The 21264-nt window shown below is 37.7% G+C and overlaps 1 protein-coding gene across 1 annotated transcript; it reads left to right on the top strand.

Annotated features, from left to right (window-relative positions):
* The first annotated feature begins 652 nt into the window (after positions 1-652).
* SPIN4 (spindlin family member 4) lies at positions 653-2855 on the top strand. The gene has a single exon (XM_058536002.1). The coding sequence runs from the start codon at positions 1143-1145 to the stop codon at positions 1890-1892; it is 750 nt and encodes a 249-aa protein (XP_058391985.1). The 5' UTR covers positions 653-1142; the 3' UTR covers positions 1893-2855.
* The last annotated feature ends 18409 nt before the right edge of the window (positions 2856-21264 follow it).

The following is a 21264-nucleotide window of genomic DNA, read 5'->3' as shown; positions in this document are numbered from 1 at the left end:
TTTATTAATGAGAGAAATCAGAATTGTTAACATTTTGGTCTATGTCTAGATGGTAAAATCAAGGTTGGTTTCATCTTTTATTTCACTGAATTTCAGAGAATATCCACCGTATCAGCACATTTCTTTTACATTCAGAAAAAAAAATATTAAAAAAGCATTACCGGGAGTGATCAGATAGAAAATATAAAGGAGAGCTTGGATCAAGATGGTGGACTGTACACAGGCTTTTTCTTCTCCGGTCTCATATTCCTTAAACTGAAAGAAAATAAGTTGTATGTACAAACTCTCTGTGTGTATGTATGTGTTGAATATTATTAAAAAAAAAAAAAAGTTTTGTGAGGAATTCCTGGAAGATAGAAAGCAGATGGAGCGGCTATGGAGGTGGCTGGTGGGCGACAGGAGCCCACAGAAAAGGAGGAGGAGAGCCGGCCAGTGTGGCTCCGGTTTGAGGGAAGGGTTGCGTGAGGAAATGAAAGAGCGAGCGCCTGTGACTGTGTAGGCTGAACGCGGGTGCGCGCATTGACCCGCCCTGCTGCTGCAGGCAGAGCGGAAGGAGGAATGGCGGGGGGGCGGGGCGAGGCGCAGGCGGGCTCAGAGGGGTCGAATTCCCAAAGCCGCAAAAACCCCGGCTCCAGAGCTAGGCCGAGCAGAGCAGCGCTGCGAAGCCGAGGCCGCGCGGAATCATTAGAGACCTGTCGCCGCCTGCGCCTTTGCTGCTGCAGCCATCTCTTTTATCCCTTGCCTACCTTTCGCGTCGTCGTCTTTATCGCCGTTCCGCAGCCGCAGCACCATCGATAAAAGCTAAGTGGTCAATTCAGGGATTTGGGGTTGGGAGTCCGGGCGGGCGCAAGGCGCGGGCAGCACACGCGAGCCCGCCATCTCCTGCGGCAACCGCCACTGCTTGCAGACAGCCCGCCCGAGAGGGAGAGGAGAACACTGTCAAGAGGTCCACGCTGTCCCAGTGCCTACCGTCAGAGTTAGAACGCTTCTGGCAAGCCTTGGTGAGCGCCTTGCGCCTGTGGAAGGGAGGACGGACGGGGACTCAGATCACGATAAAAGATCTTACTGGATAGTATTGACTTTTTGTCAGCTTAATCGAGCAAGTCTCAACTTTGCCAGAGCCTCGTTAAAAACCCCGAGCCATGTCGCCCCCAACTGTGCCTCCGATGGGCGTAGATGGCGTGTCCGCATACCTGATGAAGAAAAGACACACCCACAGGAAGCAGAGGCGCAAGCCTACTTTCCTCACCCGTAGGAATATAGTGGGCTGCCGCATTCAACACGGCTGGAAGGAAGGCAATGAGCCCGTGGAGCAGTGGAAGGGCACCGTGCTCGAGCAGGTTTCCGTGAAGCCCACTCTCTACATCGTCAAATATGATGGCAAGGATAGTGTGTATGGACTAGAACTACACCGAGATAAGAGAGTTTTAGCGCTAGAGATCCTTCCTGAGAGAGTGCCAACTCCTCGCATCGATTCTCGCCTGGCAGATTCCCTGATTGGCAAAGCAGTGGGGCATGTGTTTGAGGGTGAGCACGGTAGGAAAGATGAATGGAAGGGCATGGTCCTGGCGCGAGCTCCGGTGATGGACACTTGGTTTTATATCACTTACGAGAAAGATCCGGTCCTTTATATGTATACGCTGCTGGATGACTACAAAGATGGTGACCTGCGCATCATTCCAGATTCCAACTACTACTTCCCTACAGCAGAACGAGAGCCTGGAGAAGTGGTCGACAGCCTCGTGGGCAAACAAGTGGAGCACGCCAAAGATGACGGGTCCAAGAGAACCGGCATTTTCATCCATCAAGTGGTGGCCAAGCCGTCCGTCTACTTCATTAAGTTTGATGATGATATTCACATTTATGTCTATGGTTTGGTGAAAACCCCCTAAATTGATTGTGCTCTTTGCAAAAGTTGTGGAACTATTAAATGTAAAATATGTCGTGTTCTCGTTATTGTGAACTTGTGAGAACAGTTTTGGTGTCACAGATTCAAGAATTTATTATTACTTATTGTGCCTCCAAATCTTACATTCACTAGTTCCACAGTTTTGCCCCAAGTGTACTTTGGTACTTTTGATATTGCCTTGTTCTGTAATTGAAAATTTAAATTGGTGCTAATAGAAAATTGAAAAGTGTTCGCAACCATTGGAACAAAGAAAAACTAGATAAAGAAAAATTAATGTTGTAACCCCACACCATGTCCTTTCTCCTATTTCCTTACCTTCCCTCTTTCTTCCCAGGTAACAAGTGTTAAGAACATGATGTATACCCTTCCACGTTTTCCCCATCCTCTTACAGAAAGTTTGTTGTGGTCATTTCTGTGAAAATGACAAGCCACATTATTTCTCTGTAATTGCTTTTCTCACTTGGTGTATCCATGACAACCCTTCTGATCAGTAGCTGCAGATGCCTCTCCCTCTCCCTCTCCCCCTCCCCCGCCTCTCTTCTCCTCCTCTCCCTCTGGGATTTATTTTTATATATGGTATAAGATAGAGGTGCAACTAAACATTTTGTTCATATTGGGTACCTAATTTTGCCATCATATTTATTAAATAAATCACCCATCTCCTCTCTTCCTCTCCCTCTCTTTCTCCCTCTCCTCCTCCCTCCCCATAACAGCTGCATACACAGTACATGTTTATGTACCAAAAAGATATTCAGCCATTCCATTATTGATGGTCATTTAAGTTATTTCCTTTCCTTGTTGCACCATAACACTGCTGCAATACATATTGGTGCTTTTATATCTATAGGATGGGTTCCCAGAAATGGGATTGCTAGGTAGATGTATATTTAATTTTAAGAGATATTACATAATTACCATCCAAAATGAAAGTGTTCATTTTCCGGCATCCCCTTTAATGTTTGCCAATCTGAAGGGTGAAAAATTACGTAATATTGTTTCTTTGTGACAAACTCAATTAGGGTTTTTTTTTTTTACACTATTTGAATTTTTCTCTTTTGTGATTTGCCAGTGTTTGTCCTTTGCTCATTCATCTATTGAATCTTTGCTCTTTTTCTTGTAGATTTGTAGGAATTCTTACTATGTTTACTATATGATGCATATTAATCATTTGTAGACCATATGTGTTATGATTATTTTCCATTCTATTATTAACCTTGACTTTACTGATGGTATCTTCTACTTTACAGATTTTTTTTTTAAGTTTTCAGGTAGACTACCATCTCTTTTTTAGCTTTTTGGTTTCCTCTTTTTTTCAGATTCACCCAAGTCATACAAATATTCACCTACTTTTTTTTCAAAAAATTTTTATTAATTTTAAAGGTTAACTGAGCCATTTGGAATTTATTTTCGTATATGGTATACAAGGTAGAGGTCCAACTGTACATTTTGTTCACTTTGGATACATGATTATGCTATCACATTTATTAAATAAAGCACCCATTCTCATGTTCCTGAGTCAGTATCACATTGTTTTAACTATAGTGGCTTGACCGTAAATTTTGGACTCTGGTAAAGCAAGTTCCCCCTCTCATTAGCTTCTTTTCTCTTTTCTTTTTTTGTACAACTTGTCCTAGACATTCATTATTTCATATGAAAACTGAAAACATTCTTTCCACATTTAAAAAAATTTTGATATCTTAGAATTGTATTACATTTCTGCATTTTTGTTTAGAGGTTTATTTTAATAACATTAATCCTAAACATTCAAGAGTTTTGGTACATCATTGAAATCTTTTTTATTTTTGTGTTATGTTCTTCCTATAGGTCCATCAGAACTGATTATATTTATTTCTAAATATTTTTACAGTTTTTGTCACATTTTGAATTGAATATTTTTTCCTCCTCGTTTGTAACTTGTTATTTTTGGCAATATAGACAAACTACAGATCTTTTAAAATTTTTACTTTCTATTTAATCAACTTAGTAAATCCTCTAAATTACACTGGGTTTTTTAAATAGAGTATTTTCGACTTTTTAGATATGCAATCATTTCACCTGCAAATATAGTTTTATTTTTTCTAATGTTTATATTGATTATTATTATATGAGCAGGATTCTCCAAAACAATGTTGAATAATGATTATGACATACATGCCTGTCTAGTTCTTAATTTTCATGAAATTGTCTTTAGGATTCCCTATTAATATGACATTTGCTGTTGGTTACTGGTAAATTGTCATCAACCATTAACATGTTTAGGAAGTTTCTTCTATTCCTGTTTTATACAGTATTATTACGAAAAGTGGCTCCTGAATTTTACCAAATGTCTTTTCAGCATCTGTTGATAAAATCATTTGATTTTTTTTTTCCTTTAATTTGTTGAATTAGAGTGGTAGGTATTTGATGTTGAACCAAACTTATGTTTCTGGAATAAATCTTACTTGGTAATGGTGTAATAATCATTTGATGCATTGCTAGATTTTACTTACCAATATTTAATTTAGAATTATTACATTTACATTCCAAAGTGAAATTGTATTTTTTCTTTCTTACACTGTCATTTTCAAGTTTTATTATTAAAATTGTGCTAGCTTTAAAGAATGAATTAGTGAGTTTTCGATCTTTTTCTGTCTGGAATAGTATAAATAGCATTAGAAGTATCTGTTCTTTAAAAATTAGCTAATACTAAACTGTAAAACAATCTAATCCTGTTAACACTTTTGATGGTAGATCAGCTTTCTTATCTCTTCAACGGTAATTGTTTTATTCAAGCTTTCTGTTAAAAAGGAATGTGTATTCTCTGTGAAATACAAAGTTTAAAGTTTTCTTTGTTATCAAGATTCTTGATTGTATTACTCACATACTTTATGTCTTTTTGTGTTACATATGCACATGTCCTAGATATTTTCAGTTCTGAAAACATTGTAATAAAATCAACTATAATGGTGTTTTAAATTCTCTTTGTATTTTATTTATTTTGAAAAATTAAAACATAATATAGAAAATATGAATGATAATAACCATTTGTTTACCTTTACCTAAAATTAACAGCTGTCAACATTTTGGCATATTTGCTTACATATAGATTTATATTTTTAAAAAGTCGGAACATTACAGATAATAAATCTCTTTCCCAGTACCATAACATTTCCTTCTTCTGCAGATGCAGATACTATCATGAATTTGGTGTGAATCCTGTCTATGCAAATAATCATAATTGATAATAGTATTAATTTTTTTGTGTTAAAAATTTCAACATGAAAAACTTTAAACCATGTGGAATTTATTTCAGTTTTTGTTGTAGCGATGTTCTTTTATTTGAATTGGGAAATGGATTGCAACAACAAAAACAACCAATAACACTGACCTTAGAGTGCTAGTTGCTATTCTAAGTACTTTTACCACTTCTGACCCTCAGGGAGGCTTGGCCCTAGCCACAGCACTAGCAATTGACTAAAAAAGACAGAATTTCAGCTCTCATGGAGATTCTGTGCTGGCTGTAGCAGGGCCAATATCCACCAACCACCCCTGACCTCAAGACCAGAAATAGGCCTTATATTTTCCCATAATAATATTGGGATTATCCCACATTCTGACACTCAGACGGAGGCTGGCCCTAATCCTGGCACTATTTTAAGAGTTTGGAACATAGCAGTGGACAGAACAAAAACCTTACTTTTTTAACACATGGTCTTTTATCATTCAGTAGCCTTCAGACTAATCACAAAGATATAAGATGGGTATAAAACTCTACAAAACAAGGTAAATGAATGTGATAAATATCCTTAAAGAGTTAGGGAGTGCATATATACAATGTGGCAAACTGGGTAGTGTATACAGGATACAGGATATATAGTTTGTCTTTAGACAACAAAAAATACCAATGTATATACATTTTAGATATATAATAATGCTTCCTAGTTCCTGCTCTCCCAGTAGACCCCAAGTCCTGAACCAAGCATTATGTTGTTCCATGATGACACGGTAAGAGAGAGACTCAGTCCTGGCCTAGGGCCTGGGGATAGAACAGTGAAAAATCTAGACAAAATCCTTGTTCATTTAGAGCATATATCCTAATGGGGGGAGGGGGGTGGACAGCCACAGCCACCCTTACACCCCTGGCCCTTAAGCCTTATATTGTCTCACAGTGATTTGGGGATATCCCACAATTTGTTAGTCAGAGCAAGGTTTCACCTTAGTTCTAATTCTGTTTTAGAGGTTGATTACATAGCAGTGAACAAAATGTGGCACTATGTCAGTGGGAGGAAGATAGAAAAAAAAATCAGTATAGGGTACTGTGTTCAACTATGCCTTTATCCCCCTAAGTTTTTGGGCTCCTAGACTAGAACCAATTTTCAGGTCATTGCCTGGTAGCATTATTGATATCACACCTGCTTGCTTTGAGTCAGAGGGGGCTCAGCCTTGACCAGGCAGTGAACAAAACTGTCAGTCTCTATTCTCTTGGAGCTTATATCCTATTGGGAAGATACAGACAGTCATCCCCTCTTCCTTGGGTCACCAGTCTAGAATCAGGTCTTATATTGTTCCATGGTGATATTGGAGTTCTCCCATATCCTGGTACTAGATCAGAGGCAGGACTGACAATGGTTATGGCACTGTTTTGGGAGGGGGAAATTGCCAGAAACAAAGTCCTTGCTCCCGTAGTGCTTACAGCTTACATTGTGCTGGGTAGAGACAGATTCCTATCTCCTTCCTCCCAACATAACTTTTTACTTACGTCAGGTTGTAATAATTGCTTTGGAAAAAGGTAAAGCAGGGTAAGTAAAGTGACAGGGTAGGTTCTTGGCCATGCTATTTTATACAGGTGGATAGAGAAGGCCTCTCAGAACAGATGACATTTGAGTAAATACCTGAATAAAGTGAGATGCAAACCATGTTGCTGACTCCTTGAGGCAGAATGTGCCCAGAAGTTTGTGGTAGCAGCCTAGTGTGGCCAGAATGAAGGTGAGAAAGGTGGAGAATGGGAGGAGATGAGATTAGAGAGCTTGTCAAGGGCCACATCCACATACAATCTTATGGACTAACGAATTTGGATTTTAATATGAGGGAGATGGAAAGTCATCTGTTTTCAGCAAAAAATGTGACAATTGTCCCTATATCACTCATTAAATACTGTGATTTAAAATACCTTCATCATCATCTAATAAGATTTTATTTGTGTTTGGTCTATTTTGCCCCATTGGAGACTTGGTATTTTTCCCTTTGAGATCCCTGGAGAATGCACCACCTCTAATATATTCATGCCCTGGTTCTACCAGCTTGCTAACTCTGGCTCTTGGCTTTCTTGAAATAAGGACAGTGAAGAGAGATGAAGTTAAATGAGTATTCGAGCTTTCATAGCTTCAGAATTTCACTGTATATTCTTGAGTGATGTGGTGAAAAGGTCAGAGACTGGAACAAATGATCCTAGCTGGGAGGTTACAGCAGCAATTCAGACAGAAATTTGTAAGGTAATAATTTCAGAAATGAATATTAAGGGGCATTGTGAAGAGGAATTAATACTGTGACTGATTAACTCTATAAGTAAAGACCTCCAGGATTATGGGTTATCTGTAGAGATCAGAGAGTTAAGGTGTGGAGATGGGCAAGATTTTGAGAGAGTGAGTTTAAAAGGAAAGAGCACAGAAATAAAGGCTAAACTAGTAATTATAGGTGTAAAATGATCCTCCTTTTTATCTATTTTAGTCTGTAACTGAACAGGCTCAAAACAAGTGAATGAGATGTAAAATGTGTACATCGTTGTTTGGAAAAAATCTTTTTTTAAAGATAGAAAAAATTCGTTATTACTAAATTGGTTGATTATTTTACTGAACTAATTAATTCTAAGTATGGTTTTGGATTTAGTCATGACTGCCTAAACTATATTCCAGGTTTTTGAAAATAAAAAGAATTCATGGTTTCTTTTCTTCACATATTTTCCACATCCATTCTTCATTTCCTCATTAAGCATTCATACCATAAAGGATATAGACTCATTTTTAAAGACATCTAAATAATTCCAAAAGAAAGCTACATAGGAGCTTTTCATAAATCAGGCTTTCTGCTGTGGTTACTTTGATTAGTACTTGTTTATTTTATCATTCATTTATTCATAGACTAAAACAAAATGTGCATGACATTTTTCTAGAGGATCTGTTGGAATACCAAGATGAATAATACATGGTCTTTTATCCTTCAAGTAGCCTTCAGACCAATAAAAATCATATAACATGGGTACAAAACTCTAGAAAACAAGGTAAAAAGAATGTGATAAATATCATTAAAGGGTTAGAGGGGTGCATATGTACCATGTGAATTCAGATGAGAGAGACACAGAGAGAGAGATACAGAGAGAGATAATTTAATAGAAATTGATCTTCATTATGCTGAGCAAGTAAATTAGTCAGGGTTCTTCAGAGAAACAAAACCAATAGGATTCATACATTCATTCATTCATTGTAGGAACTGTATCATGGAATTATGGAGGCTAAGAAGTTCCATGATTTCTTCCTTGGTTGTAAGAGGTCCATATCTTTCACTTATGCTTCACTTTAGAAGGGCTATCTTGACATGTTCAACACCACTGGACCCCTAGAAATTTCATTGAAGTAAAAGATCCCTGAATTTTAGTTAAATTTATTTCCCACCCTCTGATACACAAATGTCTTACCAGTAAGTCTAGAGAAGTTGATAATTCCTGCTCACTGGGTCTAATCAGCATAATGTCATCAATGTAATAGATTAATGTGATATCTTGTGGAAGGGAAAGGTGATCAAGGTCTCTGTGAACAAAATTATGACATAGGGCTGAAGAGTTGCTATATCCCTGAGGTAGGGCAATGGAGGTATATTGCTGGCCTTGCCAGCTGAAAGCAAACTACGTCTGGTGGCTCTTATGGACAAAGATGGAGAAAAAGGCATTTGCCAGATCAATAGCTGCATACCAGGTACTGGGGAATGTGTTAATTTGCTCAAGCAATATAACCACATCTGGTACACCAGCTTCAACTGGAGTCACCATTTGCTTAAACTTGTGATAATCTACTGGCATTCTTAAGATCTATCTGTCTTCTGCACAGGCCAAATAGGAGAGTTGCATGAGGATGTGGTGGGCATCACTACTCCTGCATCTTTGAAGTCCTTGATGGTGACACTAATTCTTTGTAATCCCTCTAGGAATGGAATATTCCCTTTAATTTACTAGTTTCCTAGGTAAAGGCAATTCTAATGGCTTCCACTTAGCTTTTTCCACCTATATATTCCTCACTCCACAGGTCAGGGAACCTATGTGGGGATTCTGCCAACTGCTAAGTATGTCTATTCCAATTATGCATTCTGAAACTGGGAAAATAACCATAGGACAAGTTTAGGGATACACTGGACCCACTGTGAGACAGACCTGAACTAAAACTCTATTGGTGACTTTTCCTTTATAAGCCCCTACTCTGACTGGAGGGCTACAGTGATGTTTTGGGTCTCCTGGAATCAGTGACAGTTCGGAGCCAGTGTCCAGTAGTCCCCAAAAGGTCTGATTATTTCCTTTTCCTCAAGGTATAGTTACCCTAGTAAAAGGCCAGAGGTCCTTTTTGGAAAGTTCCTTTGGGGATGATTAACAGTATGAATTTTCAGTAGTGTATCAGGGTCCTGCCTTAAGGGGATCCTGCCACCCCCTAATTCAAGAGGTTCTGGTATGTTAAATTGGCTCAATTCTAGGAATTGATTGAGAGCCTGTGACTCTGTTTTTATGATTCAAGTTATACTTTTGTTTACTTACCTAGAAATTTTCTGCTTGTACAGACCAAGTAAGAATTTAGTAGGCTTCCTATCTGTTTCACTTCTAGGAACACCATGATCAACTAACCAATGCCATAGGTCAGCATGAGTCAGACTATTCTGATTCCTGCTTTGACTCTGCTATCCATTATGGTAATCATGTCCACCTTGCCTTTGGTGGTTGAGTGCCACCACTTGGCCCCTGACACCCCAATCCAATTACCTCAGTCACATTTATGTTTTCCAATTGAGTGGCTGTGGTTCCCACTGTAAGGGCTGGCCTGCAGAGAAGAGTTCATCAAGAATGCTGGGGCTCCCCTCACAGATTTATTTCTCAAAGTATTGGAGAAAGGTATGCCTTCTGGACTCTCAGTGTGTATGAGTAGGTCTTAAATGACCAATCTACTCTAAAATTCCAATATCCCTAAGCCTCTGAATCCCTTCCTCTTCACTAAACCAAGAGAGGTTGGCCATTTCCAATTCATTCATAGTGGGCTATCTCTTGGTCCATGTTTCAGCCAACCAACCAAACTGTTAGAGCCCTTTCTAACTCCCTAAGCTTCAACGTTAAATGCAGAATCTCTGCTTAATGAGCCTATATCAATAAATTTAGCCTGATTTAACATTATTTTCCTTCCACCATTACCCCAGACCCATAGTATCCATTCTCAAATAAGTTCCCAGGATTTCTGCTTGTATAAATTAGAAAACTCAAGTGGTTCCTTTGGAGTGTAGCACACTTCCTCATGAGTCACACTTTACACTTCACCTTTAGGAGCCTACTGGCACTTGAATCTAGTTGTAGGTCTAGAAGCAAAAGGGGGCACTAGAGGTGAGTCCTGAGGAAGATCATCATTGTCTTGCTTGGCAACTACCTCAAGGGAGGCCATTATCATTTCCTCAGGCAATGTAGAGTTAATTCCTTTAGACAGAGGTAGAAAGGCTGATACCACTGTTGGTGGTGAGGCCTATACCACTGGGGATGGTGATGCCCCTGCCAATGGGGGTCAGGAGGTCATTTCCACTGAGGTTGTGGAGGCCATTTTTGCTTGGGGTGAGGAGACCACTTCCGCTGGGAGGAGGGAGACCTCTTCTACTGGCAGTGAAAACTCATCAGGATTTAGGATCTCAATATTCCCAGCTTCATCAAAATCTTCCCACACATCCCCATTCCAATTTACAGGATCCCATTTTTTCCCAATATATGCCCTCATGTTACCTGTATACACCCTGAAAGGCTGGGAGTTCAATTTGCATTGCAATTCATCCAATACAGGATGAGAATCTGCATGTGATTTTCAGCAGTTTCAGCCTTGTGGCTACAGGAGGAGATAAGGGAGTCTTTCAGAGCACACATTGAAGCTCTTAGGTCATTATGCAGCTCGTGAGCTGAAATTTGAAACCCTGAGCTCCTCCTTCTCTTTCACCACTTTATCTAGCAACATTAGGAGCAATCCAAATGTTTGAAAGTATCATATACAGAGTCACTTAGCTCCTGGATCCTTATTAGTGGTTGATTAGGAGTATCCAATGTAGATATTTTGCATATCTCTATAAGCAGTTCATGCCATAGACTATCAGTACTCTTTTTTACTACTGGAAATAGCGTCATTAGCTTATTTAAATCTAATCAGATTAGAGAGCTAATTCCAGAAATCCCAGAACCATTTTAGAAAACTCGTTCTTAAAATTCTTTTCCTCTGGAACCACTCTCCATACCAAAATCTGTTATACTCAGAGATCTCCAGAGAAACAGAACCAATAGGATCTTTATATAATTATTATTATTGGAATTGTCTAAAGTGATTATAGAGGCAAAGGAGTCCCACAATCTGCTGTCTGCAATCTGGAGAACTAGGAAAGTCAGTGGTATAATTCAGTCTGAGTCTTAAGACATGAGAATGAGAGCCAAAAGTATAAGTCATAGTCCAAGTTTGAAAGCCTGAGAACCAAGAGCATCAGTGTCCCAGGGTAGGACATGATGGGTGTCCCAGCTCAGGCAGAGAGCAAATTTGCCCATCCTCTGCCTCTCTGTTCAATTCAGGCCCTCACTGGATTGGATATTTCCCATCCCACATTGATGAGGGTGATCTTCTATACTCAGTCTACCAATTCAAATGCTGATCTCTTCCATAAATATTCTCACAGACACATCCAGAAATAATGTTTTACCAGGCATCTGGTAATGCCTTAGGCTAGTCAAGTTGACACATAAAATTATCCATCACAGCAAGCAAAGGAGTTTCTCAGTGATGATTAAGTAGTCCTGACATGGCAAAATTATATAGATAGATAGATAGATAGATAGATAGATAGATAGATAGATAGATAGAGACAGACATAGACATAGATACTATTAAGTTATAATTACACATAGTATAATGCATAGATCTTGAGTATATAATTCACTTTTTGACAAATGCATATACTTGTGTAACCTGTAACACTACAAATGTTTCTATAATCTCAGACAGTTCCCTGATGTCTATTCATAATCAATTACCTGCCATCCTCTGACTTGCCCCTTTTCTGATCTTTTTCCACCATAGATTAATTTTGCCTGTTTTAACTTATACAGATAGAATAATACATATATAGTATTGAGTCTCGCTTCTTTCCCTCAGCATTTATTTTTTGAGATTTATGTATCTTGAAACAGATATAAGTAATTTGTTTCTTTTATTTTATAGTATTCCACTGTATTAATATACCACAATTGTTTTTCCATTTCTCATTATGGGATATTTGGATTGTTTCTAGTTTTCACTAGGTATAATGATACCTAAACTATAAGGATAAGAAGCTATGAACCTTATTATACAAGTATTTATGTGGTCATATATATTTTTTTCTTGGGTAAATATCTAAGAGTGGAATGGTTAGGTTCTAGGGTAATTGTATGTTTAACTTTTTAACACACTGAAACATTGTTTTCCAAAGTACTTTTATAAATTTATGCATGTACTAGCCAAGTTTGAGAGTTCCAGTTGCTCTATATCCTTGTTAGTCTTTTTAATTTTAGGCATTTAGTGAGTGTGTAGTCGTGTCTCATTTTTTTGAAAGTTTTTTTTTTTTATTGTGGTAAAACATATATATCATAAAATTTGTCATTTTAACCATTTTTTGTGTACAATTCAATGGCATTAGTTATATTCTCATGTTTATGCAACCCTCACTGCTGTTTCCAAAACTTTTTCACCACCACAAACAGAGACTCTGTAACCACTAAGCAATAACACCCCATTAACCCCCTCCCCCAGCCCCGGGTAAGCTATAATATACTTTCTGTCTCTATGAATTTTCCTATTCTAGATATTTCATATAAGTGGAATAATACCATATTTGTCCTTTTGTGTCTGGCTAATTTCACTTAGCATAATGTTTATAAGGCTCATCTATGTATCAGAACTTAATTACTATTTATGACTGAATAATATTCCATTATATGTATATACCACATTTTGTTTTTCAATTTATTTGTTGTTAGACACTTGGGTTAGTTCTACCTTTTGGTTACTGTGAGTCATGTTGCAATGAACATTGGCATACAAGTATCTGTTTTCAGTTCTTTTGAGTATATACCTGGGAGTGGAATGGCTAGGTCATATAGTACGTCTACACTTAGCCTTTTGAGGAACTGCCAAACTTTTCTATAGTGGCTGTATCATTTTATATCCCTATCAGTAATATATGAGGATTCCAATTTCTCCACATCATCATCAACACTTATTTTCTTTTTTTTTATTATAGCCATCTTAGTAAGTGTGAAATGGTTTTGTAAGTGTGGAATTCATTTTGGTTTTGGTTAGCATTTTCATAATGACTAAGGATATTGAATATTTTTAAAGTATTCATTGGCTATTTGTATATCTTCTTTGGAGAAATGTCTATACAAGTCCTTTGCCCATTTTTAGTTGGGTTGTTTTTCTTTTTGTTGTTGCATTTGAGGATTTCTTTATATATTCTGGATATTAAACCAGGTTTTTGTGTGGTGAACTTGTCTGCAGCTTTGTTGTATTTGTTTAATAGCTTTATTACCCTTCTTTTGAATTCTTTGTGATTTTCTATATATAGAATCACGTCATCTAGAAGAAAAAAAACTTTCCTTTTCTTTCCCAATTCAGATGCCATTTATTTATTTTTCTTGTCTAATTGATCTGGGTAGAAGTTCCAGTACAATGTTCAATAGCAATGGTGAAAGAAGGCATCCTTGTCTTGTTTCTTAGGAGAAAAGTTTTCAGATTTTCACCATTGAGTATAATGTTATCTGTGGGGTTTTCATGAATGCCCTTTATCCTATGAGGCATTCCTAGTTTTTTGAGTATTTTCATCATGAAAGACTGTTGGATTTTGTCAAATGACTTTTCTTAATCAATTATGATGATTATGTGGGTGTTTTTGCTTTGTTCTATTCATGTAGTGTATTACACTGATTATCTTTTGTTGAACCACCCTTATACCCATTATTTCAAGAGTATAAATTCCTCTTTGTCATCGTTCTTTTAATATGCTATTGGAATCATTTACACAGAAGTTTTACATTTATAGTCAAAAGAGGCATTAGGCTGTACTTTGTGAACAAAGAAAATGTCATTTAAAATAGAATCAGGAGGCCAGAACAGGGGTTCTCACACACTTCCATTTGATGTCAATTATACACCTGAACAAGTTGTGTAAATTACAGACCCCAACAGGAAGAGATGTACCTTGCATTCCCAGCAGGAAAGTGTTTCTACTTTACTACCACAGCAGGAGGAAAGAAGATTTCTCCTTACCCAGCAACACACCTAACTAAGGGAAGCTGTCACAACTCAGCCAATGAGAAGCCATAACCACCCTGAACGCTTGATTTCCTCTAATGGACTTTTGTTCAAAGCACCCCCTCCCAAATTCCTCCTTTTTCTTTATTTTTTATTATTTATTTTAATTTTTTGTTTATTGCAGTAACATTGGTTTATAACATTGTATAAATTTCAGGTGTACATCATTATACTTCTATTTCTGCATAGATTACATCATGTTCACCAGCCAAATACTAATTACAACCCATCACCACACACATGTGCCCAATTATCCCTTTCACCCTCCTCCCTCCCCCTTTCCCCTCTGGTAACCACCAATCCAATCTCAGTCTCTATGTGTTTGTTTATTGTTATAATCTACTACTTAATGAAGGAAATCATACGGCATTTGACCTTCTCCCTCTGACTTATTTCACTTTGCATTATACCCTCAATGTCCATCCATGTTGTCACAAATGACTGGATTTCATCGTTTCTTATGGCTGAGTAGTATTCCATTGTGTATATATACTACATCTTCTTTATCCATTCATCCCTTGATGGGCACTTAGGTTGCTTCCAAGTCTTGGCTATTGTGAATAATGCTGCAATGAACACAGGGGTGCATGTATCTTTATGCATTGGTGTTTTCAAGTTCTTTGGATAAATACCAAGCAGTGGAATAGCTGGAACATATGGTAGTTCTATCCTTGATTTTTTGAGGAATTGCCATACTGTTTTCCATAGTGGCTGCACCAGTTTGCTCTCTCACCAGCAGTGTATGAGAGTTCCCTTCTCTCCACATCCTCTCCAACACATGTTGTTTCCTGTCTTGTTAATTATAGCCATTCTGACGGGCATCAGGTGATATCTCGTAGTTTTGATTTGCATTTCCCTGATAGTTAATTATTTTGAACATCTTTTCATGTGTCTGTTGCCTATCTGTATATCTTCTTTGGAGAAATGTCTGTTCAGGTCTTTTGCCCATTTTTTAATTGGGTTGGTAATTTTTTTGTTGTTGAGATGCATGAGTTCTTTATATATTTTGGAGATTAAGCCCTTATCAGATGTATGCTTTGCAAATATCTTCTCCCAATTGTTAGGTTGTCTTTTCATTTTGTTGATGGTTTCCTTTGCTGTGCAGAAGCTTTTTAGTTTGATGTAGTCCCATTTGTTTATTTTTTCTATTGTTTCTCTTGCCCGGTCAGACATGGTGCTTGAAAATATGATGCTAGGACTGATGTCAAAGAGTGTACTGCCTATGTTTTCTTCTAGAAGTTTCATAGTTTCAGGTCTTACATTCAAGTCTTTAATCCATTTGGAGTTAATTTTTGTGTATGGTGTAAGGGAAGGGTCTACTTTCATTTTTTTGCATGTGGCTATCCAGTTTTCCCAACACCATTTGTTGAAGAGACTTTCTTTTCTCCATTGTATGTTCTTGGCTCCTTTGTCAAAGATTACCTGTCCATAGATGTGTGGGTTTATTTCTGGGCTTTCGATTCTATTCCATTGATCTGTGTGTCTGTTTTTGTGCCAGTACCATGCTGTTTTGGTTACTATAGCTTTATAGTATATTTTGAAATCAGGGAGTGTGATACCTTCAGCTTTGTTCTTTTTTCTCAGGATTCCTTTAGCTATTTGGGGTCTTTTGTTGTTCCATATAAATTTTAGGATTCTTTCTTCTTTTCCTGTGAAAAATGTTGTTGGAACTTTGGTAGGGATTGCATTGAATCTATAGATGGCTTTAGGAAGTATGGACATCTTAACTATGTTAATTCTTCCAATCCAAGAGCACGGAATATCTTTCCATTTCTTTGTGTCTTCTTTAATTTATTTCAGCAATATTTTATAGTTTTTGGTGTACAGATCTTTCACCTCTTTGGTTAAGTTTATTCCTAGGTATTTTATTCTTTTTGTTGCAGTTGTAAATGGGATGGTATTCTTAATTTCTCTTTCTGCTACTTCGTTGTTAGTGTATAGAAATGCAACTGAATTTTGTATGTTGACTTTGTATCCTGAAGCTTTACCATATTCGTTAGAGAGAAGGGAACTGTCATACACTGCTGGTGGAAGTGCAAACTGGTGCAGCCACTATGGAAAACAGTATGGAGATTCCTCAAATAATTAAGGAGCGAACTACCATATGTTCCAGCTATTCCACTGCTGGGTATTTATCCAAAGAACTTGAAAACACCAATGCATAAAGATACATGCACCCCTGTGTTCATTGCAGTGTTATTCACAATAGCCAAGACTTGGAAGCAACCTAAGTGCCCATCAAGGGACGAATGGATAAAGAAGATGCAGTATACATACACAATGGAATACTACTCAGCCATAAGAAACGATGAAATCCAGCCATTTGTGACAACACGGATGGACATTGAGGGTATTATGCAAAGTGAAATAAGTCAGAGGGAGAAGGTCAAATACCATATGATCTCCCTTATTAAGTAGTAGGTAATAACATCAACAACAAAAAACACATAGAGACTGAGATTGGATTGGTGGTTACCATAGAGGAATGGGGGAGGGAGGAGGGCGAAAGGGATAATTAAGCACATGTGTGTGGTGATGGGTTCTAATTAGTAGTTGGGTGGTGAACATGATGTAATCTATGCAGAAATAGAAGTATAATGATGTACACCTGAAATTTATACAATGTTATAAAACAATGTTACTGCAGTAAACAAAAAATTAAAAAACAAAACAAAACAAAAAAGAACAAATGTCCATCAGAGAAAACGATCAAGATAAAGAGATATATTTCAGGCTGGCCAAATCTTGATCTCCTACAATACCATATTTTTACTGTACTTTTTCAATGTTTAGGTATGTTTAGATACATAAATACTTAACATTATGTTACAATTGCTTACAATATTCAGTACAGTAACATGCTGTATAGGTTTGTAGCCTAGGAGTAATAGGCTATACCATATAGACTAGGTGTGTAGTAGGCTATACTATCTAGGTTTGTGTACACTGTATGATGTTCGCACAATGACAAAATTGCCTGGTGACACATTTCTCAGAATGTATCCCCATCGTGACTGTAATTTCCTTGGAATCATGTTGTTTGGGAATTTTTTTTTTTTTTTTTTTGCTCTAGAGAAAAACCTCTGGGAAAGGGTTCTCAGTCATCTAAATGCTCTAAAGGCACCGTCCCCTTCAGAGGCCCCAGCCAGTTTTATGTTTCTAAACTGTGATCCCTCCTAATGTGTATTTCTAACTAAATGATCCAACTTAACCAAAAATATTTTACAACACCAATGGCCATTATGGGTTACTTTCAATTTCCCCAAACTTACTTTTCTCAAAAATGAATTAGTCATCCATGGCTCTAAAATTGGAAAAACTAATGGGACATATATTTAGCTTGATATCTTGAGGCTTCCAAAGTTTTCAGGACTCCAAAACTGCCTCTCTGAAAATACACTTTCTAAATTAACTAAGGCAAGCATACAGAGAAAAGCAAAATGCCTTCTGAGGCTTCTTTTTCTCCTCCCTCATCTTCTTTGTTTCCAGATACAAGGCAACCATCTTATGCTCAGGACTTGCCTTTAATGCCATCTTCATCTCTTGTGGAACTTCCATTTTTCTCTGAACCTCTCTCCACTCCCTCCTCTTCTGAACCTATCAGAACCTGCTCCTTTAAAGTTAAGTCTTTTGAGGATCCAAATAATCCAAAATTGTTTTATGCTTTGTGAACCCCTGGACCAAACCTGAATTGGGAGCCATAGTTAAAGAGTTTCCCAAAGTAACTGAGGACCCCCATAGGTTTGCTGAAGAATTTAACATAGTTATTCAAACTTATCAACCCATCTTCTCAGATTTATATCAATTAGTCCACTTGCTTGTTGGTGAAGATCAGACCCCCACCTTGGATAAAACTTGCCCAATGGGAAAACCCTGAAAGGGATTTAGAAAAATTGACCTCTAGCTTTTGGCAAGATACTCAAATACTTGCTAAAGAGCTTCACTGAACAATTATGCTAGCTTTCCTTAAGGCTGTTGATTGGAACAAAATTCAGGCTTGCATGAAAAAACCTGATGAACATGTTCATGGCTATTACAATCAACTCCAAATTGTCGTTTAAAGAAAATTCTGGTCTTCCTTTAGATGTTGAATCCACTCAGGTAGCCTTTAACTCTACCTTTATTAATAGGTTGAACCAGGATCTTTCTCTTCTAGTTGGAAAAATCCAGGATGTAATGGGAAACTATATGCATCCCAGATTTAGTTAATTTAACAAACCAGCTCACTTGTATCCTAAATTTTTAAACTAAAAGGAAGGCCAATAAAATTCATAATTTTCAACTCCAACGAATGGGGGCCCCTAAACAAAACCAAAATCCTTCTGTTTTCTGCCACTATTGCAAAAAGCCAAGACATTAAAAAGAAGGTTGTTACAAACTTAGGCACTCCAGACACGTTCAGCCTTTAGTCAATCTTTCCAATGTCCTCCTAATTCATAATTATGGGGATCCAAGGAACTATAGGGGCTCTTTCCAATCCTCTGTCTTAATTGGCTTAGAGGAACAACTCTCTAGATTGGGAATGAAACTCTCTCTGTCCTTATTGACACTGGAGCTACACTCTAGGTGCTCAACCGCACTACTATAAAGCAGCTCCTGCCTCAGAGTACTAAAACAGTTCAGTTGGTGGGGGTCTCTAATGAACCTCAACAGCTTCCTGCCTCTAAATCTATTCCCTTTGGTTTAGGCCCTTTGAGAGATACCCACCCTTTTCTCCTTAGTTCCTCCACCCCTATTCACTCATTGGCTGAGACTTGTTAGAAAAGTGTCATGCTGGAATTTCTTTCTCCCAAAAGGGGAAAATAATTCTAGAATTTGACAGTAGCAATCAAAATAGCCAATCAAGTGAATTAAATGACCCTTCAACATTTTTTATTTGCTCCATCTCTGACAGCACTATAGCTGATCCTGGAGACAATAATCATTTGACCCTATTCAATCAGCTACCACTCTTGTTATGGGTAAAATCTTCTACTGATATTGGCAGAATCCACAGTGCACCTCCCATCAAGATTCAAATAGACTCTTCAAAATCTCTCCCCAGAATTAATCAATACCCTATAAGTAAAGAAGCCCTTCAAGGCATCCATCCCATAATAAAAGATTACAAGGCTCAGGGCCTCACTATCCCCTGCACTAGTCCCTGTAACACTCTTATTTTGCCTGTCAGAAAACCAAATGGCAGAGGATGGAGGTTTGTTCAGTACCTCTGAGCAATGAATAACATTGTTATCCTTCACCACTCTGTTGTCCCTAAGGCCCATAAGCTACTGAAATCCATTCCTACTGAAAGCAAATTTGTCACTATAATTGATCTATGCAGTGTGCTCTTTAGTATTTTAATTGACAATGCTAGCCAATATCTTTTTGCCTTCACTTAGGAAGAATGACAATATACCCAGACAGCAATGCCTCGGGGTTTTACAGAAAGTCCTTCTTATTTTTTACAAACCTTGAAGGCTGATTTGGATGATATAAAGTTTTCTGCAGGCTCTACTTTGTTAGAATACATAGATGATTTGCTTCTCTGTTCCCCTTCTCAAACCTCTTCACAAAAAGACATCATCCACCTGTTAAAATTTTTGACCTTAAAAGGACATATGGTCTCCAAAGAAAAATTGCAGTTTGCTTAAACTCTGGTTTGATACTTGGGGCAATTGATTTTGGAACAAGAGCTACCTTTAGACCCAGGGAGACTTCATCACATCCTGAACATTGCAAAACCTAAAACCAAGTATCAGTTGTGTGGTTTTCTCAGGCTAGCTGGCTACTGTCAAAATTAGATTCCCAACTTTTTTATTATGGCACAACCACTACATATTTTACTTAAAAACAACAAACTTGACCCTATTATTTGGAAATATCAGAATGACATAGCCTTTGGGGCCTTGAATAGAAGCTTAATAAAGCCCCCTTCCCCTGGACACCCTAATTGTCATCTTTCTTTTTTTTCTTTTTGTATATGAGAAAGAAAGGAATGCCCTTGGAGGCATGGAGACCATCATTGACCCATAGGGTATTATAGCCAACAACTGGACTCTGTGGCATGGGGACTCTTTGTCTTAGAACCATTCCTGCCACTGCTCTTTTGGTTAAGGCCACTGAAGAAATAATCAGAGGATCTCTTCTAACCAGCTATGTATCCCATGCAGTAGAAGCACTCCTGAATTTTTATCACACTCAACACTTTTCAGCCAGTTATCTTACCTTCTATGAAATCCTTTTGCTAAGTGCTCCTCATATAATTCTTTCTCACTGTAATAACCTTAAGCCTGCTATTCTTTTCTGCTCCTTCACTGACCAAACTCCTCACAACTGCTTAATGCTGACAAATAACCTCTTGATTCCCTGTAACAATTTACAAGAAACTCTTTTAATCAATGAATATCTTTCATGGTTTACTGATGGTTCTTATTTAAAGGCTTAAAATGGTAAATATTGTGCTGGGTATGCTATTGCAACTCTCTTTGAAGTCGTCAAAGAAGCACCTTTACTTTTAGCTACCTTGGCTCATCAGGCTGAATTATACACTCTTACTCGACCTTGTACCTTAGCCAAGGGCAAAACTGCAAACATTTATACCAATAGATGGTATGCCTTTGGGGTAGCACATGACATTAGGATGCTATGGAAACAGTGGGATTTCTTTACCTCTAATGAGGAAAAGACTAAAAATGGCTCTTATGTCCAAGATCTATTAGATACTATACTCTTGCCAGCTACTTTTTTTATTAAGATATTAAGATCCCTGGGCATTTCACA

Source organism: Diceros bicornis, chromosome X, assembly GCF_020826845.1.
Source record: "Diceros bicornis minor isolate mBicDic1 chromosome X, mDicBic1.mat.cur, whole genome shotgun sequence".
NCBI classification, from domain to species: Eukaryota; Metazoa; Chordata; class Mammalia; order Perissodactyla; family Rhinocerotidae; genus Diceros; species Diceros bicornis.
The sequence above is the reverse complement of the archived record's forward strand: the minus strand, read 5'-3'. Positions and strand labels throughout refer to the sequence as shown.

Coding starts and splice junctions, on each gene's coding strand:
- SPIN4 (XM_058536002.1), top strand. CDS start 1,143: ATGTCGCCCCCAACTGTGCCTCCGATGGGCGTAGATGGCGTGTCCGCA.